The following is a 27,660-nucleotide window of genomic DNA, read 5'->3' as shown; positions in this document are numbered from 1 at the left end:
AAATTTATCAAAACTTACAAGCACTTAACATACCAGACATGGTGCCATTTGCAGTCAACAGAAGTCTAAACAAATGTAAAGATACAGTATTAAATAACAGCAAAAAGTTAACTGTAGTACATATTGTAATAATTTCGTAGCTACCTCCTGCTGCTCTTTCGGTGAGCTCAAGTGTTGCTAGTATCTGCTTAAAATGTCATGTGACACTAATCATCTCCAGGTGAGCAGTTTATGTCTCCAGTAAACTGCATATCGAAAAAAAAGTGATCTGTTTTGGTTCTTGCGTATTTTTCATCGTGTTTAGCACAATGCCATAAACCTTGAATAACACCATGGGACCCATATGAAGTGCCACTGTTGATGCTGGAAGTGCTCCCAAGAAGCAGAGAAAAGTCGTGACATTACAAGAAAAAGTTGAATTGATTAATATATACTGTAGATTGAGGTCTGGAGTGGCAGTTGCCCATCATTTCAAGATAATGAATCCAGCATAAGGACCATTGTAAAAGAAGAAAAGGAAATTTGTGAAGCCATTGCTGCAGCTATGCCAGCAGGTGTGAAAACCTTGCACTTTTTCTGAAATACCTTTATATCTTGTATTGAAAATGCAGCTTTTATGTGACTGCACCATTGCTATAAGAAAGGTATACCGAAAAACTCTAATATGATTCGAGAAAAAGTGAAGTCATTATATGACAACTTAAAGCAAAAGGAAAGTGAAGGATCTAAAGGTGGAGAATTTAATGCCAGCAAAGGATGGTTTGATAATTTTAGTAAGAGGCTTGGCTTTTAAAAAAATGTCAGTATAACAGGAGAAGCAGCTTCTGCCAACCAAGAGGTAGCAGATGAGTTACAGATGCCATTAAGAAAATCATTGAGAAGAAAGGATATCTGCCTGAACGGGTTTTTAATTCAGACAAAAGTGCCCTGCTCTGGAAAAAAACAAATCCACAAAGAACATTTATTAGTAAGGAAGAGACGTGAACACCAGGATTTAAATCAGAAAGGGACAGGCTAACTTTACTGGTCTGTTCAAATGCAGCAGGGTGTATGATCAGGACTGCTCTTATCTATAAAGCTGCAAACCCCTGGGCCTTGAGAGGAAAAGTAAATACCAGCTGGTCAATCTTCTGGTTGTACAACAAGAAGGCCTGGACAATGAGAACCTCTTTCCTGGACTGGTTTCATTAATGCTTTGTCCCTGAAGTCAGGAAGTACCTTGCCAGTAAGGGACTGCCTTTTAAAGTTCTTTTGATGTTGGACAATGTCCCCTGGCCACCCAGAACCCCATGAATTCAACACTGAATGTGTCAAGCTGGTTTATTTACCCCCAAACCATATGTCTCTAATTCAGCACCTAGATCAGCGAGTCATAGGACCTTTAAGGCTCATTACACAAAATGAGCCTTTTCCTTTTCTCAAAGGAAAGTATTGTCAACGCTATGGAAGAGGACCCCAACAGAGAGAACATCATGAAAGTCTGGAAGGATTACACCATTGAAGATGCCATCATTATTACAGAAAAGGCTGTGAAAGCCATCAAACCCGAAACAATAAATTGCTGCTGGAGGAACTGTATCCAGATGTTGTGCATGACTTCACAGGATTTGCAGGAGAGCCAATCAAGGAAATTATGAAAGAGATTGTAGATATGGCAGATCAGGTTGGTTGTGGGGAGGGAAGGGTTTTAAGATATGGATCTTGAAGAATTTCAAGAACTAATAGACACCATACCAGGGGAATTAACAAAATACAACTTGATGGAGATGAATGCTTCTCAACTAGTGCCAGACGATAAGGAAGAAGACTGAGAAGAGGCAGTGCCAGGAAAAAACTAACATTAGGCACTTCGGCAGAAGGGTTACAATTATTCAAGATGCTTTTGACTCTTTTATGGCATGAACCCTTCTATGATACAGGCACTAAAACAAAAGCAAATGATAGAAGAAGAATTAGTACCATATAGAAACATTTTTAGAGAATTGAAAGAGCGTAAAAGTCAGAAATTACAGTGTATTTCTGCAAAGTTACAGAGAGTGTGCCTGCCTCTCTCTCCTCCCCTTTGACCTCCTCCATCTCTGCCACCCCTGAGACAGCAAGACCATCTTCTTTCCTCCTCCTTAGCCTACTCAACATGAAGATGACAAGAATGAAGGCTCTTATGATGGTCTGTTTCCACTTAATGAATAGTGAATAATCATTATGTCCTACTATTAATAAACTTATCTGCTGTATCTGTGTGTGAGTGTCTTTGTGTAAAAATCTAATAACTGTGCAGCTAGAACTGTATGAGAAGTTTTTGTGTCATCGTCATTATCACCTAAGTATTCATGATGTAAAACATCATGTGCAAGACGTGTTGAAGTGGATAGCCTATCCTAACAGAGACATAAAGTGAGTGATATATAAAATAAAATTAATAGTGTTATTAGTTTTCCTAATGTTTTATAACTTTGCTTTCAAAGAATCATATTACTGTACAGTATGCCTCTTTCGTTATTGGAGAAAGCCTATTATCACAGGTTTTTTTTTAATGTAATGTTTATTATGCTGTAATCTGAATATGACTGTAATACTATATGCCATAAAAAATGTATAACAATTCATCCATTAGTGTATACCTGGGCTACCATGAAGTAATCATATTGCTGCTTCTTCATTATCAATGCATGAATTATTATACCTGTAAATAAATATGAATCTTATTCACATTATTTTTTTCATTTTTGATGAAAAAAATAATATAAAATCTACAGTATTTTGTATCGTATAAGACAATATTGATGTAGGCACTGACAGACAGATGATTCATCTTGTGAATAGAAAACATAATCTTATGGTATTGATAAGGTAGGTACTGTAAACATATTTTCTCTTCCTTATGATTTTCCTTAATAACATTTTCCTTTAGCCTACTTTATTGTAAGAATACAGTATATAATACACATATCATACAAAATATATGTTAAGGTTTCCAGTCAACAGTAGGTGATTAGTAGTTAACTTTGGGGGGAGTCAAAAGTTAAACTTGGATTTTCAACTGTTCCCCTAACCACCACGTTTTTTGAGGATCAACTATATATTATAGTCAGGGAATCAGGGGAGGAAGGTCCTTCTCTCATGGAAAAGAAACTCGGAAATGCCATTCTTCAGAATGGAAAAATAAATGAAAGCTTTGACATTATACATTGATGATAAGATTTTAAGGAAAATAGGGCCCCCAGCTGTTAGTAGAAATGTAAATTTGATCCAGCCTTCCCACTTCTAGAAATTCATATAAAGAACAGCAGGAGTATATACAGATGTAGAAGATCTGAAGAATTAATGTTCAGATCAAATTAATAAAAATATAACTTTAGGGGCTTCCCTGGTGGCGCAGTGGTTGCGCGTCCGCCTGCCAATGCAGGGGAACCGGGTTCGCGCCCCGGTCTGGGAGGATCCCACATGCCGCGGAGCGGCTGGGCCCATGATCCATGGCCACTGAGCCTGAGCGTCCGGAGCCTGTGCTCCGCAACGCGAGAGGCCACAACAGAGGAAGGCCCGCATACCACAAAAAAAAAAAAAAAAAAAAAAAAAATATATATATATATATATATAAAACTTTATTTTTAGAAGGCCAAAAATAAACCTTTTACAAGATTCAGAAAATATTTTTTAAATGAGCATTTGTTGTCACAAACAACTTCAATAAATTCCAAGAAATAGAAATAATGCAGGCAGAATTCTCTGATTATCATATAATAAACCCATAATTATGAAGCGTAAACCACTCTTCCGCTTAGAAATTAAATAATAAAATAAAACATTTTTTATCTTAATTCTAGAGGGAATCAAACTAAACTTGTAGAACTTTTACAAAATAAAGATACTTATCAGAATATATCTAATATAAATAATGCATTGCTCATGGGAAAAATCATAACTTTTTAAATTTATATGCAGAGTGTACCAAAACTCTCAATGTATCTTTAATCTTTAACAATTTCAGAAGTATAAATACTATAAATTTACAAAAGACATCATTTGAAATTTTAGTTATTGTTAACATATATTTAGTTTTATGAATCCTGGATAAATACATTTTTAAGTTTGGTTCTAGTAGTTTCCCTCTTTACTTAGAGGGGCTGAACCAAAAATATATTTAAAATTTTATATTCAAAATTTATAGAATTATATGTAACTAAAACTCAATTTACAAAATTATAAGTAATTGACATAAACTTTTAAATGATTTATATGTTTGTAGCATTTCTTTTTCTAAAATCATTAGAGGTTAAAACTATTCTGAGACTTTTGAGACACCTGTATTTACACTAAATAATTAAAAAAATAGTTTTTGGACAATGTGTACCAGACACAGTGTTCACCAACTCCTTATGCTTTACTGTATTTCTCAACTCTCTTGCATTTAGATTGGGGTCAAATGACTAGTTCTAGCTAAGCAGTGTGAGCCGAAGGGACTATATCATTTCCATGCAAGGCAGTTAAGCTATAGTGAGCATCTCCTTACTGTATGGGTCTAGGGGGCACACATACAAGATGGACGAAGGCGACCTTACCTTCCCTGATTTTTTGTGAACAAACAATTAACCTTTACTGAGTTAGGCCCCTGGATTTTAGGGTTTGTTACTGCAGCATAGCTTATCCTGACTAATGCAACATCCAACTCAAGAAGTTAGAAAATAACAAAAGAAAACAAAGGGAAACAAAATCAAATTAACATTTGAATTTAGAAAAAAGAAAGAAAATAGCATAATGTGAAAACTCAAGAATTAGGTTGTTGAAATAATAACTAAAGTCACGAATACATTAACTGACCTAATAAAGAAGAACACATTGAAAATGCAGTGCACAAAATGAGAATGGGAACATAATCACAGATGCTGAAGAAATTATAAAAGTTAAAGAAACTATCTATGAAGTATCATAGAAGTGAACATAAAAATCTGTATTAATAAAATCATATAGTTTTTTAAAAATATATATTTCCAAAATTAACTCTAGAAAGGAAAAAAAATAGGCAATATATTTTATAAAAACTAAAAAAATAATATATAACCCCTGTCACTATTCCACCAAAAGCTTCAAGTCCAGGTGAAAATTTCTACCAGATATGTAAGGAACATTGCTACAATGCTGTTTCATCTCCTCCAGAGAATTTGAAAGGAATAGAAACTTTTAAGCAATATAATGTTGATTTTCCAACCACAAAAGTTAGTACCTCCCATACAAACAAAAATTACAAACTCTCTGATGACCATGACTACCGTTATTCGAGATAAAATATGAGCAAACCCAGAAATATATTTAGAGAATAATTCATCATGAAAAAACATCCTCCTCTGGTATATTTGTTACAATTAATGACCCTGCATTCCTACACTGATAGATCATTATCACCCAGAGTCTATAGTTTACATTAGGGTTCACTCTCGATGTTGTACAAACTATGGATTTTGACAAAAGGGTAATGATATGTGCTATCATAGTATCATAGTTTCACTGCCCTAAAAATCCTCTGTGCTCTGCCTGTCATCCTGCCTTCCCCCCAAACCCTGGCAACATCTGATCTTTTTACTGTCTCCATAGTTTTGACTTTTCCACAGTGTCATATAGCTGGAATCATATAGTATGTGCAGCCTTTTCAGATTGGCTTCTTTCACTTAGTAACATTCATTTAGGTTCCTCCATGTCTTTTCATGGCTTGTTAGCTCATTTCTTTTTGACACTGAATGATATTCCATTGTCTAGTTGTACCACAGTTTATTTATTCATTCAACCTACTGAAAGGCAACTTGGTTGCTTCCAAGTTTTGGCAATTTTGAAGTGGCTATAAACATTTGTGTATAGGTTTTTGTGTGGACATAAGTTTTCATCTCATTTGGGTAAATACCAAGGAGTGTGATTGCTGGATCGTACAGTAAGAGTATGTTTGGTTTTGTAATAAACTGCCAGACTGTCTTCCAAAGTGGCTGTAGAATTTTGCATTCCCACCAGAAATGAATGAGGAATTTTTATTGCTCGATAGCGTCGCCAGTATTTGAGTGTATCCGTGTTTTGGATTTTCATCATTCAAATAGGTTTATAGTAGTATTTTAATTTGCATTTCCCTAATGACATATGATGTGGAGCATCTTTTCATATGCTATTTGCCACTAAATTTTTAAGAGCTAAATGTCGCAAACAACCTAAATAGGCCAAAATAGGGCACTAGGTAGAAACATTATGGTATATCCATATGGTAGAATACCTTGCAACAATTTAGTAAATGGAAATCATTATAATACACTGACATGGAAGTTTCCCTATGATTAAATTTTGAGTGAAAAGTCAATGAACATATTGGTGGGCATAGTATGTAATATTGTTTAAATAAAATGAAAATAAACACAAGTATATTCTTTTCTATAATAATATTTCTAGAAGGTTTCACAAGAAACTGTTGTCAATATTTGTCTTTGAACGGGGGAAAGGATGGCCAGGGAAAAATAGTGAGAGGTGTCATACTTGTACAGTCTCCCCTTACGACTGACTGTCTTTCCAAGTGATAGATTGGTGTTGACCCATCACCTTTCACTCTAGATTCCACTAGAAAAAGTAACATACATTTTCAAGTAAGGTCCCAGGGTTGAATTAAGAGTTAGGGATGAAGTAGTCTTTAGCAGAAGAATGTAACAAAACTAACTGGCACACAAGGGGATTTAACTCTGACAGTAGCTTCATAAACGTCATCCTCTGTTCTGATCCTCTCATGTAATGAAAATCCATTGTAGGCTTGTGTGAATGGCAAAGTGTTATTCTTTTCTATGTTTAGGTTTTTTTGTTTTTGTTTTTTTCCCTTACCCCATTGTCGCATCAGTAAATAAAAAGTGAAATGGTGAGTTTAATCTATGGTAAAAATCAATCTGGATAATTAGAACCAAACTTATCCTACAATGGAATAGTGATTTGGTTCAAATTATATGGTGGATTGTATATGAAGAATTTCTAAATAGAGCACTTTTTTTTCCCTTCCTGTAACTGACCCTGTGGTATACTTTTATTTATTTCTGATGAAATAACATAGTGAGCTCTCCATTGTCTATGTGCTCTAAATCTAATAGATGTTTTGTGCTTATAGCTTCTTATAAGCCTTGTACGTTACTCTTTTTATTCCTCCCACTGGCAGTTTTAAACACTTTGCTGTATACTTACTCTTTTCCTCCTTTAATGCTGTATCTTAAGTAGGAAATACCCTCCATTCTGCCCAGAAGGTGTCTTCTTTAGCTGTTGATCCTGTGACCTCCAATATCCCATGGGACCTTAGTCGCTTTTCTTGCTCATGCCTTCAATTTCTTTCTCTACACTAATTTTTCTTTCTCTTTATAAATATACCTAGCACAATAACCTCAAAAACATTTGATTTTATCAGTTTTCCTGTCTTCCTCCTTCCCTTCATTGAATCATCTTATGTAGTGTACCTCGATGTCTTTTTTCTCATTCATTCTTTGACTTTTTGCTATCTAACATCCTCTCCCTGCTTTTGATGGAAATTGCTGTTTCAGTTGTCACCAGGAATGATTTTTCAGCCCATCCTCTTCTCAATCTTGAGTCCTCCTTTGCCATTCAGTAACTATGTGAGTTTGCATAGATTAACAAACCTCTCTAAGGTGGTTTTCTGATCTGTAAAATAGAGATATTAATAATGATAACCAATAGGCTGTACAAAAAGTGCCTAGAACATAGTATGAACTTAATCAACAATACCTTTGACTGTTAATACTGTATAGTGACTTCTTTCTCTGCAATATTTGGCCTTTCTCTCCAATACATATGCTTTCCTTGAAACTTTTCCTTATGAAATCTCATATTGAATTGTCCTCTTTGCACTCACCATTTAGATTTCTATTTTTATTTCACCTTCCCTTGCTCCTTTTCCCTTTGCCTATCCCTTATATTTAATTTAAAAATGTCTGTTGAATACATAATCCATCTCAGACATTGCACAGTTCTTTCTCTTAATTTCTCTGTTTTACTCCTCTCATCTTTCTGTAAGGTGTCCATAGCAAATTCTTCTGTTCCCAAAGTTTCAACCATCACCTCCAGGTAAATGCCTCCCAAATTTCTGTCACTGATGTTGAACCCCACCCTTCAAACCCATTTTTTCTATTGCTGTGCTCAATGTCCCACTTTCTCTCCAAAGCCAGAAATTCTTCCTCTCTCTATTTCTGTTAGAAACATCTTCATTCTCCTAAACATTTAAATTTAAAGCAGAAACTACCTTTTGACACTTCCAGCGTGTAATAATTTTCCAGGTCCTGCTGGTGCTACCTCTACAGTTTCTCTTAACAGCACCCATTCTGTTCTTTCCATTCACACATCAGAGCTTAAGGTTAAGTCTGTATTATATCTCACTCAGACCTTTATGTGGTCTACTATTTTTATCCCTGACAATTATTATCTTCAATCCATTCTACACGTGTTTTTAGGTTCCCCTTACTTCATAAGCTGGGACCTGATCACAGACTTTCTCAAAATCTTTCAGTGGTTCTCCACTGTAAGATTAGGAGACACTCTTGAATTAGGAATCAACATTTCATGAACTGTAGTCCCAAACTACTTTATTGCTGCCTCTGGAGCAAGTCCCACCCTGCTCTGTCTATGCATTTATATAGGAGTTGCATCTTATATGTGGGATAGATTCAACAAATAAAGTTAAAACTGCTTATGTTCAAAACTGAAAATTTTGAAATTGAAAATCATCCACAAAACTCAGTATACACGGTTCTGTATATACAGTTTTGATGAAAATTTGTACATAAAGCTGTATCATTAAGAAAATATTTAGCATAAAACAAAGAATAAATATACAAAATATAATTTTATAGTGGATTCACTCAGAAATGGAAGAGGGACCAAATTAAGGGAGAGTTGATTTACTTTCACCATCTCTGCCCTGACACACTCCCACTGAGTAGCAGCAGTAAAGTACCATACTATTAAATTGTTCTCTCTCTCTTTCTTTTTATTTGCTTTTGCAGAGGGTATGTATTTGAATATTAAGACTATACACATAAGACAGCTGTTTGGATGAAATGCCTTTTTTCTTGTGTCCATATCTACTATTCACTGCCACGCTTCAAAACCCATTTCCAAATAACATCTTAGTAAAGCTTTCTCTTCCTCAGCCTTTCAATCATCTTTTCTAGTTCCTTGAAATTCCACAGCACTCTGTAATTGTTATAAGGCTTTTTTTTTTTTATCTCATCCTTTTTTTATAGAACATTTGTCACTACTCGACTTATTCCTCCACAAGGTCAGGAATTTGTCTTTCCAATTTCCTGCAGTGTTCAGTAGCTAGACAGGTACAAAATACTCAATAAATATTTGATGAATTGAATCGAAGCCAAGCATCGTTAGAGAAATAAATATGTATGTGGGATTAAAGGTTAGTAGTATACAAATTAAAAGATAAATTGTATTTCAAAAACCAATATTCAAAAAAAAATCATATTATTAAGTACATCCTTTTGGATTTTTTCAAAGATTCACTTTTCTTCATACCCATATTCTTGATATTAACTGCCAGTCATATCCCAGGACAGAAATTGTCCTCTTGTAGCGTGTTGCCTTTCATAAAGACAAAAGAAAGCCAAGCAGTTCACAAATTAATAAATCTATTTTTTAAAAATAGCCAAAACAGTTTAACAGAGAGAAAAGGAACTTTGGAAGTGATCGTATAAGTTTATTTGAGGAAAGCAGCACATTTTCTAGGAATTCATAGGACCTCTTAGTTTTCTGATAGCTGTTGACTTTCTACTGACTTTTAACCTAAACTGTATATTTCAAGGTTACACAAATCAAAATAGTCCTTACAAAGTCCTGAGTGTGTGTATGAGAGAGAGAGAGAGAGAGTGTGTGTGTGTGTGTGTGTGTGTGTGTGATTATAGTAGCTGCCATGATACCAACATGCTGATTTTTGCTATTTCTGGTTTTTGTTGCTGCTGTTGTTGCTTGGCCATTCTTATTCTCTTTGCTCAAAGGACAAAACTACAATTCCCACAAGAGTGTGTCTTGCACACATAGTAAGAATCAAGTTGAAAACGTCTTTATAAATAAATCAGAAAATATTATGTAGAAATCAACTCGATAATAAACACCAAATATTATTTTTTTAACCTGTGATATCTCTTTAAAGAAGAATCAGTAAAGACAATTTGAACTTGGTTTACTTGGTTATTTGAACTTATTTGTGCACAATATTTTTAAAAGTTATTTTTAAAGATTTTGTGTTTTTAGATATTGGATGTGTATAATTTCTGTAACACATTTTAGAATTATTAATCTTTATTTTGTTTTAAAAATACTAATTTGACCTGAGTTTCAACTTTCTTATATATATAAAGGAAGGAGCTTAAACAAGGGAAGTTATAATACTTGACTTTTTACTATGTTATGTCCAGTGATTTCACTATGTAAGTATTTGTCTTGATACAACTCAAGTAAGAATCAACACTCTTTAAGCATATTTACTAAGGTCATTTGCTTTTGGGTTTTATTCAATTAATTGTTATGAAATAGAAATTTAACTAAACTTATCATACCTGGTGTACTCTCTTATCTATATCTTTATAAAAATTAAAACCAAACAAGAAAGGGAAAAGCAATTAAGTTTCAAACATCTCCTGCAAAATCAGTGGGAGGAGAGAGCTACTGAAATTTGTACATTTTATCTAAGCTATGTATTCATATTTATTCATATCTCTGGTAACATAATCTATGTTAAAGTTATTAGTCATTTGCATAAGATTTTTCTTTACCTTTTCCAGGCAGCATTTAGATCAGGGATGGCAAATAGGTTTTACTGCTATTCTGACTCTAAAAGATTGATAGTGATTTATGGATGGGTTTGTTGAAACAATTTTAAGCTCATTCTGGAGTCAGTGGTTAAGAATGTCATGGAGTGTGTATGAGGAAAAAAATGTAAGCTGCATCTTGATTTACAAACTAAAAATGGAAATTACTATATTATTCTTGAATTCTCCCTTCATTCTATTATACTTGCAGATGATCCCATACAATTTAATACTTAAGTACAGGATGTCATATTTTAGACTACAAATATGTATTATGCATTGATCTTGTCTTGCTAACTAGATTATAAACTCCTTGGTGACAGGGAACAGGTCTTAGGACTTTCTTATACTACCTAAACTCTCTAGGAAAGTAAAAGGCACAGAGTAACCTCTGTATTTGTAGAAACTATCTGACTTTGTGGCATATGTGTATATGTTTCATCTTTATCATTTTAAAATGAGCTAGTATTTCTTTTGAAAAGTTACGTGGAAATATAGTGGAAGGAAAATAAAATAACACAAAAGGATTCAATGAAAAATCCATCTGTCTCCTACTCCAGGCACCTCGTCTTCCTCGCCAGAAGCAATCACTTTTCACTATTTCCTGTGTAACCCTCCAGAAAGAATTCATGTAGAGACAAGCCTATGCATATGCTTATATTGACATATGTATGGAAATATAGTCACAGATATTGGTAAACAGATAATTCTCTTCTAATATAAAAGAAAGCCTACAGCATACTCAGGTGTAGGCCTTTTTTTATTAACATGATTTGAAGATTGTTTTATTTTAATTTATGCAGAATTATCTCATTGTTTTTCACTCAAGTGTATAATTTCAATGTATGGATACATTGTAATTGATGTTACCAGTCTTGCAATGCTGATTTAAGTTGTTACCAGACTTTTGCTAATATATACAAAGCAGCAACACATATCCTTGCATATGCATCTTTGCGCATCCGGCAAATATACCAATGAAAAAAATTCCAAAATTAGAAATACTGTGGTGAGGAGTTGATACATTTTTAATTTACTAGATTTCATAATATTGGCCTACAGAGAGGTTATCCCAATTTGTAGCCCCTTCAACACTGGGGTTGTTTTTTTATACCCTTGTCAAGTCTATCTTTGTGTTATACAACTTTTTAATCTTAATCAATCTGAGAGAAAAAATGCTATCATATTGCTGTTTTTGTTTACTTTTTTAATTGAAAGATTTTTTGAACATCTTACGTTTGTAAGCCATTATTGATTCATTGTGAATCTTGCACTTATATTGGTTTATTGATCTTTATCATATTGATTTATGAGGCTTTTCTATTTTAAAGAAATGTGCCCATTTTGTCAAATATAATGATTTTTTTTCTGTTTTATTGACTTTATGTTGACTCTGTAGATGGATTTTATTGCTCAGTGTGGACAGTATTTAAGTTTATCAATTTGTCCTTTATGTTTTCTATGTTTGTAATGTTTTTGTTTTAATAGCTGTTTTATTCTAGAATGTTTGTGTATTATCATTGTTATTATTTTAAAACACTTCTTTGATGTCTATAATTTCTTTTGGTGTAAGTATCAAGTAAAGATTCAGCATTTTTTTTTTCTCCAGGTGGCTCATCAACTATCCTAACATTATTAATTTTGTAATTATTTATTCTCTACTATTTTGAATTGCCAGTTTTTGTATATTAAAACCACATACATCAATGACTGTACTTCTCATGTCTCTATGCTGTTTAATTATTGATGCTTATTGATATCCTGTTATGAAAAATATTTAACCAATGTTACTTTAAAACACTTCTAAATATCTGGCATATATAGTTCCTACACATCAGTGTTCCTGTATTTTTTTAGAAGACTCCTCATGATATTCGCAGTTTTATTTTCTTAAGTTTAGGATAAGCTCATGGGATTACAATAATATTGTTACTATTTTATTGGGATGGTATTAATTAGGGGAAAAATAATACCTTTAATATATCTTCCTCTCTAAAACCAAACTATATCCTTATTCCAGGCTTCTTTTGAGTTTCTTTATAAACTTTTAAATTTTCATATAAATTATATACAGTTTTTATGTAGTTTAACTCAAAATACTTTGTTTTATGGTAGATTTTTTGGTTGACCTTTACTTCTACTATATTATCTTTGTATATATGAAATCTATTGATATTTGTATAATTTTTGAAACTAGATACATTTTTTTAAATTCTTAGTTTCTTATAGTTCTTATTTAGTTTTTATTGATTTATAATTATGTGATTATATTAACTGCATGTAATGATATTCTTTTCTAGTTTTATACCTCATTTCTTTCTATTGTCTAATTACATAATATTTCCAGGCAATATAAAATAATAACATTATTAGTTTTATTTATGATGTTAAAGCAAAATTTTATAATGTTCCTCCATTTATATTCAAATTCATTAATGAAGTGTTCATTTTATGTGAATAAAATAATTCATTTTAAGAGTATTTTGATCAACAAATAATGTTGAATATTATCAAATTTATTTATATTAACTGTGGAACTGATCATTTGTGTTTTTCTCTTATTTGATATATAGTAGCATAGAGAATTATTAATATATTTCTATAAATAAAACATCTTTTCACAAATATTTTAAATATGTTAAAATTCAGTAGCCTTAAGTTTGAAGAAGACATTTAAATACATAATGACTCTTAGACATATACAATCTAACATTTTTCCATTTCGTTTTTATTTGCCCTACTCATTTTATGAGATGTTCGTGTAGTCAACCAATAACCAGTATTTATCTTTAGGAAAATTTTTTATTCACATTACACATTAACATTGTATAATTCATAAAAGAGGATTAATTAGAAGAAAAATACAAATATTCTGGAAAGAAAGAATAATTTGCAACAAAAAAAACAGTTTACATAGTCAATACCCATTGCTTTCTAGGAATTTCACATTGTTACTTTTGAAACATTCTGGCTAAACAATAATCACTTCATTTTTTTCTTTCAAAGTCAATAAAGAACATATTTCTCTAAATTTTGTCTGTATATATCTTAGCTACTAAAATGTTTAGTAACATTTTACATTCTTCTATGAAAGGGCATGTACATAAGTCTGAATGTGAGGAGTTGAGTTGCTAAGGTTATAAATGTAAATAGAAGGACATCTTCACCTTCAAAAATAAAGCATTTGCTTAACTTTAGGGCTCCAAAATACAGTGATAGCACTTATCTAAATTTAGGGCTCTGAAAAGGACTTATACTACTATAAATATATCTTTAAAATTTGCTTTTAAAAGTAATTAAACTTTCAATGAGTTACAGATTTTTTTTTTAAATAGGGTAAGGCAATAACTTGAAACTAAAGAAAATATCAAGGCTTTAACACTAAGAACACTGTTACAATGAGGACAAGAACTACTCAAATGTTGTCATGAAAATGTCAAATTATCAGCAAATAGATTTCTTGTTAATGGCAATTTGTTCTGCCTCTGACTGAAGACAATGACTACTCATTATTCCAGTGGCTTAATTGCAAAAATTAAATGCATGTTGTTGCTATTTTCTTAAGGGAGATGCATCAACAAAGACTGGGTATGCGATGGAGATATCGATTGCGAAGATCAATCAGACGAAGATGACTGTGACAGTTTCTTGTGTGGGCCACCCAAGTACCCTTGTGCTAATGACACTTCAGTCTGCCTGCAGCCAGAGAAACTCTGCAATGGGAGAAGGGATTGTCCTGATGGGTCTGACGAAGGCGACCTCTGTGGTATTGCACGTTTCACTGCATTGCTTCTTTCTGGAGACTAGAACCTTTTAGTCCACTAGCTGATAGTTATTATAGTAGCATTTGTTCCTTCCAGTCATTTCTTTAAATGTAACTTTTAGGGTTGAATCCTGTTTACATTTTACAGGCACTGTATATTTATTTAAAAAATTAAATATGATCAGAAATCTCTAAAAATGAAGCAGAAAAGGCTACCTGATCCAACTAACTTAACAATTGTACAGCTGCGTTCATCATTTAGATCTCTGAATAGTCAGTGATGTTCCCACAATTGAATTGATTATATTCTGTCAGTGAGTTGCTCAGAACAGAAGACTCCTGTTATTATTAAACTATGGGATGAAATTTACTACCACCCAATGTATTTTGTCAGGACTTTGGATCATTACAACAGAAACCTTTTTTAAAAAGAGGAAAGGAAGAAACTGGATAATGAAATCAATAGACTATTACTTGATTTTATATAATTTTCTCAGAAGTTTTTAGTTTTCATACAGTAGCTTTCTTTAGTATGCTTTATCTAGTTAAAATGATGATTTCAATGTGATAGCTTTTGAGCTTTGAAATCACTTTTCACTAGCCATCTCCTTATGCCACCAGCACATATGAAGCAATTACATTTCCTTCTCTGTGGGGAGATCAGAGATTTGGCAAGGAGATTTTAAAAATATGTTTTCTAGATAATACTGAAGGTGACATCAGTAGAGTAATGACGAAGATTTACAGCACGATAAGAACAATAATGGAGATGACTTGAGGCTGTGAGAAAATGACTTTAGGAAATGATGAACCTGCCTGATTGGAAATAGGAAAGACAACTACATTTAAGCCCAAAGTTATCATATATTGATCTGAATTGAGCATTAATAGCATACTGCGTGAAATAAAAAAGACTGTTATTCTTTTTTAAATTTATGTAATAAAACATCCTTTCTTCCAAATAGTCTGTGATTCTATAAAATAACCTTGAAACAGTAAATGCAACAGTCTTCATTCAGTGATGCTATCATTTAAACAAACAGAAACCCTAAAATTAAATCAAAAAAATTACAAATAAAGGATGACAGACTTAGTTTATCTGTATTCACTTCTTTTTCTCCCAACTAGTTCTCCCTGGTGGAGTAGTTCGGTGGATGGAAAAATCTCTTACATTACCATGTATGAGAATTGCTCATGAAGTTTGTAAGAGCAATTCTAAAAGAAGGAAACTATCAACAGTCTTAAAATTTAAAGTGTATAATTATAGAAAAAAATGAGATTTTGACAAGTTTGAATTCTATTCTTCAATTACTGCAATTAAGTCACCTGGGCAGGTGGCTTAATTTCTGGAATTGTCAGTTTCCTTATAACAAAAATGGAGATGATATCTATTAGGAAATCATGGTAATAATACCTAATGCACTGCAGGTCTTGAAATAAATTAGTGCTTTCCCATCTTTTCTTCACCCTTTGGGTTAAATGAAGTAAATGAAAGGCAAAGAGAAAATGCAGTTATTAAGAAAAATGAAGAGAATCATAAGAAAATGCAGCCTTATTTTCCTATTCTCTGCTCCCTAAATTGGGAAAATAAAAGAGAAAAGGGGATTTCTTCTGAATTCATTTCTCTGTCTACTTCAAGATTGAAAATCAGTTCTTGCTTATCAAGCTACTGTACTCATTGGCTAAGAAGCCTTGCTCAAAGATTTTAAATGATTACCGGGAGTGGAAAAGGTCACAGTAAAGCTAGGTGTGGAAGTACCAGAGGAGATAAAAAGACATTTTTGTACTGATTGCAGCACTGTGGCATATTGAACTCACATACTCTGTCCTTTATGAGGTGAAGTTGAGGGAGAATTAGAACAATGAAAAACAAAAACAATCACTGGTCAAGGGATTGACTGAATTGCGGAAGGCTCTTCTTTTCTCTGAAAAGGTGCTTTTATGTGCACCTTTGTAGTGTCAGTTTGTAGATGGTCGGCAATATTGGTTCCTTTAGGGAAATGACACTTCGGTCTCTTGTTTTCCAATCCTTTTCCAACCAATACTAGGTTAGGCCCTGTCCAGCCAGGCGGGGTTGTTGGTTTGAGTGCTGCAGCAATGGGCATAATGAATCATTTACCCAGTGGACATGAAAGATATACCAAGTGAATTAACTTTAAATAATTGGCATGAATTGGCTTGTAGCTAAAGAGTGGATTTTAGAGAAAGATACCCAAAGTTGAAAGGGTTTTTTAAACCATTTGCTATAGATGGTGAAAATGTAGGGTTTGCCCTCTTCATGTCAACTTCCAAATAGTTGTATCTAAAATAGCCGTTTTTTATCCCCCTACTCTACCCTACCCCCGTTGAAGCAAAAACAGGGATTGATTCATATCCTGTTCCTCAATACATGTAAAATTTATGAAAATGACTTGTAATCTGTAGACTTAATATTTGGGAGGTGTCTTGAGATGTAAACGTCCATCGTTTGGGTAGTGAGGTTGTTTGTTTTCTCCAACTAAATCTGGTCTATAAAATTTTAAAAAAAGAGAGAGCTCAAGAAGATAAGTTGATTCCTGGTGGAGAGATTATTTTTTCAGGGGGAATTTTAAGTGATTTCAGAAGGAAAGAGATATGCACTTAAGAAACAAATAAGAGATTTCAGTCATTCAAGAAGGGAGTTAACTGTTAATTTTTGTTATAAGGGTATGTCAAAGATAAAACTGGATACTCGTTAAAGTGATATTTACTCAGTAATAATTACTGCAATAGGGAAGAGTATCAAACATGAATTGAAATCAGCTTCACCAAAACAAAAGATGAGAAACTTTTTAAAGGCTGGAATGTGCTATGGGAAAGGCACTAAGGGGTGTTAATGGGGCATTGACCCATGTGACTAGGCCGTCTGGGGTTGTTAATTGGTGCTCATCCCAGAGAAGAGACAAACTTCTCATATCTTTATGACTGGAGGCAGTGGTACAAGTCAGAGCAAGGTACCCACAGGGTTGGGAGTAAGGGTGAGAGAGTTATCTCCTTAAATGTTTGCATTTCAAAAAGATGGCTTTCAGGTCCTGGGGTTGGGAGGAACAGTTCTGGGTGGTAGATGATTGACATCTCAAAGGTACAGAGAAAGGATTTATATTGCAAGTTTTCTAAAGTAACTGCTCTGAGATGGGGTTCAGGGCCCTATCTGCCTATCATCAGGTTTTGGGGGAAACAATAGTAAATTTCTGCAGCATCATGATGTCATGGAGCTTTCTCAGGAAGGCACTTTAAGGAGGGCTGAGGTCATTTTAGGGATGCTGCCATGAGCTGTTAAAAACTGTGCTAGTGTTCGTCCAAGTCTCTTATTGGCTTGGGAAGAGGGGGTTGGGGAGAGGATTAGACAATGAAATTGTTTGTGCTGAGAGTCTGCAGTTTTATCAGCCAAGACTGAGGGTTCAGAGTTGCTTGACTAGAGTTTGGTCAATGAAAGAGTCTTTGTCAGGTAGCAAAAAATTTAAAAAGAGGCTGCAGGATTTAATGATAGGTTTAGGGTTAAGGGAAAATTCACAAGGGGCTAGCCATACAGATATTGCCATTAAATTTATATATTAAGTTGTAGAGTTTCAGCGTGAATTTTGTTTATCCTAAAATCTAGGATTTAATTCCACAGGTAATGTCAGAAAGAGACATTTGAATGCTGAGAGAACAGTCGTACTTGAAATAAGCTAAAAGCATTGTAACAATTTTTTTCACCCGCTGTGTATGATGACATTTCTTTACAGTAATTCTCTTGAAAAAGAATGTCAATGGAACAAAATGGGGCAAAGACTTTGAAACGACTGCTGTTTTGAAATGATTATGATTACAGGTGAACAAACATATTTGAAGGAACCAAGAAATGAATCTATTTTTTTTTCTTCTAAAATAATGCCAAACTTGAATTCTTAGAGAAAACAGTTAATGTAATCATTTTTCTTTTCTTATTACTGTAACTTTTTTTATGGTGACAAATGTGAAGAATAGTTGACCCATACAGAAGTTTAAAATGTGTAGAGAATATTTTTGAAAGCCTTACATTCCAGTCCAATTTTTTGAGCTGGATGAATTTCCATAGAGAACAGGAAATATTAGAGGTACATAAGTAATTATTATTGCAATTCGCCAATCATTGAACAACATTCCTTTTCAGTGTGTCTCGAAACACACCTAACTGAACAGTCTTTGAAAACTACTCAAATATATTTTTAAAGCAAAGAAAGACAATGCTTCCTTTGGCCTTATTACTATGCACCTAATAGTATATAATAATAGGTAATATGGTTGTGAAAACAATTATTTTCTATTTTCGTCAAGGACGTAAATATGACATCTTGAAATTTCCCAGTTGGACAAATACTAGCTCAATTTAGGGGCAGTTGTGTGCTTTTGGATGATTTTGTTAAATTTTGTTATTCAACAAATATTTTTAACTGCTTACTCTATGCTAGGCACTCTGCTAGCTGTGGGATATACATGGTAAACAGAATGAATATTTTGCATACCCTCATGGATCCTACAATCTTGTGATGAAATAGAATGATAAATAAATATATCTAATGTGTAATTATAAACTATAAGTGCCCTGAAAGAAAAGTTCTCTTTCTTTATACAACAGTCTACTTGCTGATTATTTCAGACAAAATGCCAGGTCAAGTATTTTTGTGTATTATTTATTATGTTTCCATGGCCTCATTGAATTAATAATAATAACCAATATATGAAGTACAATGTATAATTTACCTAATTTAAAAATAAATATCTAAGAAAATAAAAGTAAATAAATAAATATCTGTAGCCAGTAAAGGACAAACTAATCCATTCTGGATTATTATTATAAATTACACTATAGATGTAGAAAAAGATATATAGATATAATACATACATGTGTATGTGTATGCCTGTTTATTTATAAACACTGAAATAAGTCATATTTTCAGATCACCAGTGTATGTGAGTCCCTTTTGGAAGCCCGCAAAAACCGATTTTGCATAACTGCTAAAAGGCTCAGCATAATCTTTCCAGTAATAATGGAAACATTGAACTCACTTTAGTTCTGTGGAGTAAAACGAAGTGTACTCCAAAGATTTATAGAAATGAAAATCTTCCATTCCCAGTTTCTGTCATACAGAACTCTATTTGGTCATTAGATGAATTCTTTCAGCATTCCTACCCCAACTTCTGGGACAAAAATCTAAAGAGTGCTTTCTCCATTCATTTATAATATCCTTGCTCTAATTCCAGCCTTAGAGAATTGAGTTCAATGATTAGTATTTAATTGAGCAAAACAATTGATGATGCCCTATAATCTGTTCCTCTCCTTTTATAGATGAATGTTCACTGAACAATGGAGGCTGTAGCAACCACTGTTCTGTTGTTCCTGGAAGAGGAATTGTCTGTTCTTGCCCTGAAGGACTTCAACTCAGCAGAGACAATAAAACATGTGAAATTGTAGATTATTGCAGCAATCATCTGAAGTGCAGTCAAGTGTGTGAGCAACACAAGCACACAGTCAAGTGCTCGTGTTATGAAGGGTGGAAGCTGGATGTGGATGGTGAAAGTTGCACAAGTGTCAGTAAGTAGATGCGTGTTTTGCTATATTTAAGAATAACAAGTGATGTGTGTGTGTATGTGTGTTGTGTATCTTGCTATATTTAAGAATAGATATTGAGAAAAAAATGCAAAAACACCTCAGAAAATCAATAATGGGTACAACTAATTTTAGAAAAGGCATTCAAGTATAATGTGTCATATTAGACCTACTTCAAAATCTTTTGGACAGAAAATATTACAATAATCCTTTACCATTATAGTCCATCTGATTATCTTTTCCTTAAATAACTGCATTTGTCATCTTCCTCCCTAGGTGCTTATTTTTGTATGCTCCAAAGCATTTACTTTTATTTCTCTTTGAATGCTTTTTAGAACCCTCCAAAGACTGGCCCTGTCCCACACTTCCAACTGTATTTCTACTACTCTTGAAAACAACTCCTAGCTCTGGCTGGGTTCATCTTCTGATTGCCCATTTAAGACATTCTGCTGATTCTCTAGATCATATTCCACAGTAGGAAAAGCAAACAAAGGCTGTGGAATCTGAAATTTGAACTCTAATCCTATAAATGGCATTCATTATGTATGTGGCTGCAGGCAGGTTACCTAAAACTCCTTGAGCCTTAGTTTTCTCACCTTCAAATATCAATTCCCATTACAACAACATGCTGTAAGAATAACATGAAGCACTTTTTGCTGTGCCCTATACCCATTAGGTGCTTAATGAATGGTGGCTTCCCACTGTCTTCTCCAGATTCTTAATTTGAGCCACAGGACGCTTACAGGTTGGTCCATGGATAGAATTGAAGGGGTCTATGAATTTGTTAGGGAAAATTTTACACCTTTATTTTCTTTAATCTCTCACTGAAGGTTAACATTTCTTTCAGTTGTGAATGTATACCACAGACCAGTTCTTAGCAGCGACTATGACTGTTTCCAATAGAAGTGATAGGCATGTTCATATCATGTTAAAGTTGTTGCTAATATCGCAAAATATCACTTATGTTCAGGCTTTGAAAACCACTGCTACTTCAATAATGGGACTCATTAGACCCACTGCTCAATCTTGTTATTGAATGCATTAATTTTAAAAAGTACATATATTACTCCATCAAAAATTGTTTTTTTTGAATTTTGATAATTGTATTTGAATATATTTGATACTTTTTTCTATGTAAACTTTTTTTTTTTTTTTACTTTTTTCTTACTGTTTTTGTAGTCTTTAAAAATTTCTGATTAGGAGTACCCAGGCTTCATCAGGCTCCTAAGAACCCATACATCATAAGCTTTTTTCATTTTGTTTCTTCTGCTTATATTGTACTTTCCCTCTTTGTCTCTAAAACTCCTGGATAGTTTTTAAAACCTACTAGGTCAAATCTTTCTTCTTTAATAGAGTCTTCTTCCAAATATTCTTGCTCTCCACTTATTTCTCCTTTCTATATCTAGAATTTGTCCAAGAAAATATGTGGTCACATTTTTAATTTGCTTTTCTTATTTCTATCTTCTTCCTTTGCTCTTTACTTCTCCAATAAAGTAATAAGCATCTTGAAGTCAGAAGTCAAGTTATAGATTTTTCTCTTGTGTTTTACATAATATCCAATAAAATCATATACAATTAAAAACATGATTTTTTTCAGGGAATGTTAAATTATTTTCTTATTTTATTTCAAATGTTGTCTTGTAGTTGTTTTCTCCTAGCTGTTAAAATTTCAGTCCTAGAGGCATAAGTTTCACAAACATTTATCTAACTCTTTCTCCTTCAAAATTCTTGTACAACGTAATTGGCATGAGAAGCTGAAAAAAAATAGCAGTTTGTTGTAATAAAAATAGCCATTTCATCTACATGTTTGGAGTAGGGAAATGATAGATCAAACTTTGACCTCAGATATATTTATAATCATGTTTTACATGAGAATTGGCTCTATGTCTGGTTTTTGGATACAGATGACAAAATGATTGACTTATTATAGTGGCTTTGTACTCTGTGAAATCAATCACAGCTCAAGCTGAATATTAGAACAATTAGAATATTAGAACAATTCAACATTTGAATATAATTTACCAGGTGCAAAGATAATTCTTCTAATGGAATTGACCCCTTCTACCCTCAGCTTAGAAAGAAACTCTAATAGTACCATATCATTTCTCACTGTTACGATTGCTGTATTTCACACCTGGCTTTGTTTATAATTTAACAGAGAAGCAAAAGTATATTTTACCTTTTAAAAGGTAAAAGGTAAAGGTAAAAGGTAACTTTCAAGTTAGTGCAGAGCTTTTCTTACATGGAAACTTTAACCTGCTGGTAATTTATACCTTCCTCAACATACAGTGTATTAAATACCATTATCAGCATTTATATTGTTACAGATAATAGAGGTTTTGTTAGGTATTAAAACTTTTTTTTTTTTTTTTTTTTTTTTTTTTTTGCTGTACGCGGTCCTCCCAGCCGCTCCGCGGCATGTGGGATCTTCCCAGACCGGGGCACGAACCCGTACCCCCTGCATCGGCAGGTGGACTCTCAACCACTGTGCCATCAGGGAAGCCCTAAAACTTATTTTTGATTTAAACCAATTTTCATACATAAAAAAAATTTATTCTGTGTTTTATTCATATCATTTCTTTTTGAAAAACCCTACAGCAGATTCATAGTTCAATAAAAATGAATTGACTATTGATTATTGTACTTTAAAAGTAAAATTTCTTTTTTCTTGCTCTTCTTTTGTTCTTTTTTCCCATCATTCTTAAGCTGAGTGCTTCTTTTTAAAATGTGTTCTCTCTGTTGAATGCAATATCTGTGCTTATTCTTCTTGACGTTTTAAAAATAAAAAATAATAGTACTCTTTATGCCTCAAATTAGAAGCATGACTCACCCATTTTTTTCCTCCTGAATTTTCCTCTGTAGTTGTCTCATATTCTCTTCTTTCTTTCTAATCATCCCTTCCTAAATTCTTTACACTCTGCCATTGGCTGAATTGCTGAACTTACTCTATTTTCTCTAAGTTCACTTGTAACGTCTTATTAGTTAACTATAATTATTTTCAAAATACTATTTTTATAATCTTGTTTTTATTTAATAAAAATAAATCTCACTTCTCTTGGGTACCTGGATACTTTATCAGTGCCTTACATGTTCCCTCTTTAATGCATAATTTATTAATCACCTTTCTCTGAAGTATTTTCTTATTACTTATGAAAACCCAGACTATTGCTACTGACTGCATTTCTTTTCTATCTCTGGTTTCTTTGCTGTTTGGTAGGTAGCCTACTTACAAATTTGCAGCATATTTCTAGTAACATTGGAAAGAACGTTGTAGCATCTCCCTTTTATTTTCTTTTAGCCTGAATTAGGTTAGATTTACCCACCAATATATTTCTTTGTTCCTAATCGCTCATTTTTTTAAAAGATTTTTTTATAACTGTATTTATTTTAAAACATATCTTTTTAAGAAAGAGATCATGGATGTAAATACAAAACTGCATAAACATAATGATCACCTAGCAGTACACTGTGCCCATCACCCAAACTTTTTTTATTTTTTGGAACCCCATTTACCTTATATTTTTTTATTGAGTTATAGTTGATTTGGAGTTCCATTTACTCCATTTTTTATTTATTTAAACAAATTTTTTTTATTGCACCCAAACTTTAATTCTAAAAAAAAAGCATCTGTGCCACAGCACAGTCCAGGCATGTTGTAATGATGATGGCAGTCTTCCTTCTGGCCTATTTTTTATCATCCTCTTGTTTCTACAGTTTGTGAGAAGTAAAATATCAAAAAGTTGAAGGAATATAATATTTTTATTGAAAAGGGAGAGGGTAATCCAGATCTGGAAGATGAGAATTGATGAAAAGAGCTCAGACATATAGTAAAGAATAAAGTGATGTTAAGCAGATGGGCTACCTTGGGGAATAATGGAGGATAAAGGTGAAGAGATCAGGGCAGTGAAGCTGTGGTGGTTTACAATCTGGCCATCCATTCCTTTATTTATCTTAATAAAGTGAGAGTTTTACATATCAGTCTCCATCCATGATTTTAAAGTAACTCTTCATTATTTATGAAAAGAACCTCATATCCTCAGCCCAACATTAAGGGCTTTCTTCATTTTTGTTCATTTAATCTCTCCAATCTGATGTTTCATTGTCTTCCACTGTGGGTTTCCACTCCACGCACATTATTTCTGGTTTCGTCATTAGTAATGATAATAAATGCATCATGGCCAAGAATGTAAAGTACTTTCACATATATGACTTCATTTTACCATCTCCTTCATGTACGCTGCTCATTGCCATCTATGACTTTTCAGTATGACAGTATCTTCTACATTCTCTCTGGAAATCTGAATCCTATACTCTATTCAAAACTCCCACCTCTATGAATCGTTTCTTTTTTTTCTTTCTCTTTTCATTTTTATTTATTTTTAATTGAAGTATAGTTGATTTACAATGTTGTGTTAGTTTCAGGTGCACAACCAAGTGATTCGGTTTTATATATGTATATATATGCCTTTCAGATTTGTTTCCCTTATAGGTTATTACAAAATATTAAGTATAGTTCACTGTGGTTATCTGTTTTATACAATAGTAGGTCCTTGTTGGTTATCTATTTTCTATATGGTAGTGTGTATATGTTAATCCCAAACTCCATATAAATAATTTCTTAAATTTAATTATAATATTACTGATAGCTACCATTTATCAAGCATCTAAAATGTCATAGGTAATTTATTTATAACTCATAAGAAGCCAATTAGATATTATTAATTCTCTGATTTTATACCTATGGAAACTGAGACAGAGAAGGTTACTTCGTTTGCCCAGAGCTTTGTGGTAAAGAGATGTTAGAGAAGAGCTTTTGCGCTTCATTCCTCCTGACTCCAAAGCAAGAGCTTTTACAAGCCATTCCAAAGATCCAGGCCATCTCTATGTACTGTGTGCTCTCAGATTCCCATGATGCCTTTGAACAGTCCGTTTTATAAGCTTATTTCTGTCCCTTACACCTAAGCTTTTTTTAGAGTGGAGGTTGAATCAAATTATTTTATAGTTCTTTTGAAATATATGAAAATTGTGAAATATATGAAATTTTGGTAACATTTCTCTAGAAAAAGTCTTATTTTTACCTATTTTCATATATTATTAAAGTATATATCTCACCCTTTTTATTTTATATATTCTTAACTATTTCCTACTTTCATTCCTTCTGTTGTTCATTTGTACATATATTGTATATGTATATGTATATCTACCTGTATATGTATTGGTCCTGCCATAGGTTTATCTATACTTTATTAGTCTTTCAAACAAATGACTTTGGGTTTGTTTGTTTGTTTTTTTTGTGGTATGCGGACCTCCCTCTGTTGCGGCCTCTCCCGTTGCGGAGCACAGGCTCCGGACGCGCAGGCTCAGCGGCCATGGCTCACGGGCCCAGCCGCTCCGCAGCATGTGGGATCCTCCCGGACCGGGGCGCGAACCCGGTTCCGCTGCATCGGCAGGCGGACGTGCAACCACTGCGCCACCAGTGAAGCCCTAGGGTTTTTTTGATAATCTATTTTTCTCTATCTTATCGGTTGCTGTAGTTATTTTATTTTTTCTAATTCCTTTGCGTTAATTCTTTTTATATTTTCTGAATTATTGAGTTTAAATAAGATGTTAATTTTTAATGGATGAATTCTCAACTTTATTCAACTAGCACAAATACACAGAGGAGGAAAACATTAAATTGTCAGAATGTTACATTGTCTTTCCTTATATAGATGGAAAAATTTTCAGAGCTGAGGATAGTTATACAGATTAATCTGAATGAGGTAAAAATATATGATTTTTAGTTAACAGTGAACTAAAAATAGTATATGTACAGTTTTTTACTCTTTATAAATTTCCACACTTATTACCATATTTCTTTTTTCTTATAACAGATAGATTGAGATATACACTTCAGTGGTTTATAGTATATTTAGAGAGCGATACAACCATTACCGCTATCTAATATTATTATATTTTAATCACTCTCTCAACAAACCCCACAGGCATTAAAAGTCACTCCCCATCAACCCCTACCCCAGGCCTGACAACCACTAATTTATTTTCTGTCTCTATAGATTTGCCTATTCTGGACATTTTATAAAAATGGAATCGTAGAGTATGTGGTCTTTTCTGACTGACTTCTTTCACTTGTCATAATGTTTTCAATGTTCAACCATGTTTTAGCATACATCAGTACTTTATTTCCTTTTATTGTAGAATAAAAATCTCTTGTATTGATATACCACATTTTGTATATCCATTTATCAGTTGTTGGGCATTTGGATTGTTTCCAATTTTTGCTTATTATGAGTAATTCTGTGAATATTTATGTACAAGTTTTTGTGTGGACATGCATTTCATTTCTCTTGGGTGAAAACTAAGAATGGTATTGCTGGATCATATGGTAACTCAATATTTAACGTTTTCAGGAACTGCTAAACTGTTTTCCAGAGTGGCTACTTCATTTTAAAACCCCATCAGCAATGTACGAGGGCTTCAGTTTCTACACAATCAATTTCCATGAGTTTTTACTGTCCATCTTTTTTTTTTATTATAGTCATCCTAGTGGGTGCAAAGTGTTATCTCATTGTGCTTGACTTTATTCCCTTATGACTAACACGTTGAGCATCTTTTCTTGTGCTTATTGGTCATTTGTGTATCTTCCTGGACAACATGCCTGTTCAAAACCTTTGCCCAGTTTTAAACTGGGTTATTTATCTTTTTAGTTTTGAATCATAATTGTCCTTTACATATTCTAGATACAAGTCCCTAATCAGATATGTGCTTTGGAAATACTTTGTCCCATTTTGTAGGTTGTTTTTTCACCTTTTCACTTTCTGGATATTGTCCTTTGAAGCTCAAAAGTTTTTTGTTTTTTTTTTTTGGATGAAGTTCACTTGTTATTTTTCTTTTGTTGCTTGTGTTTTACTGTCATAGCTGAGAAACCATTGCCTAATCTAAGGTCATTAAGATATACTCCTGTGTATTCTTCTAATAGTTGTACATTTTTAGCTCTTACATTTAGGTCTACACTACATTTTGAGTTAATTTTTATATATGATGTGAAGTTTCATCTTCTTTCTTTTGCATGTGGAAATCCAGCACAATTTCTTGAAAAGACTCTTCTTTCCCCATTGAACAATTCCCTGGAGATTGGGCTTTTGGGGGAGCTCCAAAACCCATCTATCCCCTCTGGTGGTTTCTGGGCTGTCTGTGTCCAAGGCTGCCACAAAGCTGGGGAAAGGGAGACATGATTGGTGCATGTTTTTTTAAAAAAATTAATTTATTTTTTAATGTTTATTTTATATTGGAGCATAGTTGATTAACAATATTGTGTTAGTTTCTGGTGTATAGCAAAGTGATTCATTTATACATACACATGTGTCTGTTCTTTGTCAAGTTCATTTCCCATTTAGGTTATTACAGAATATTGAGCAGAGTTCCCTGTGCTATACAGTAGGTCCTTGTTGGTTATGTATTTTATTTTATTT

General features: G+C 33.2%; 1 protein-coding gene across 1 annotated transcript in view; it reads left to right on the top strand.

Annotated features, from left to right (window-relative positions):
• The window catches only part of LRP1B (LDL receptor related protein 1B), a 1,933,320-nt gene that overhangs the window by 1,209,387 nt on the left and 696,273 nt on the right, over positions 1-27,660 (top strand). Inside the window, exons 22-23 of the mRNA XM_024122386.1 lie at positions 14,401-14,601; positions 19,928-20,173. Of these exons, the coding sequence (XP_023978154.1) occupies positions 14,401-14,601; positions 19,928-20,173 (447 nt within the window). The remainder of the gene's footprint in view (positions 1-14,400; positions 14,602-19,927; positions 20,174-27,660) is intronic.

Source organism: Physeter macrocephalus, chromosome 2 (assembly GCF_002837175.3).
Source record: "Physeter macrocephalus isolate SW-GA chromosome 2, ASM283717v5, whole genome shotgun sequence".
Taxonomy (NCBI): domain Eukaryota; kingdom Metazoa; phylum Chordata; class Mammalia; order Artiodactyla; family Physeteridae; genus Physeter; species Physeter macrocephalus.
Note: the sequence above shows the minus strand (reverse complement) of the source record. Positions and strands in the feature narration are given on the sequence as shown.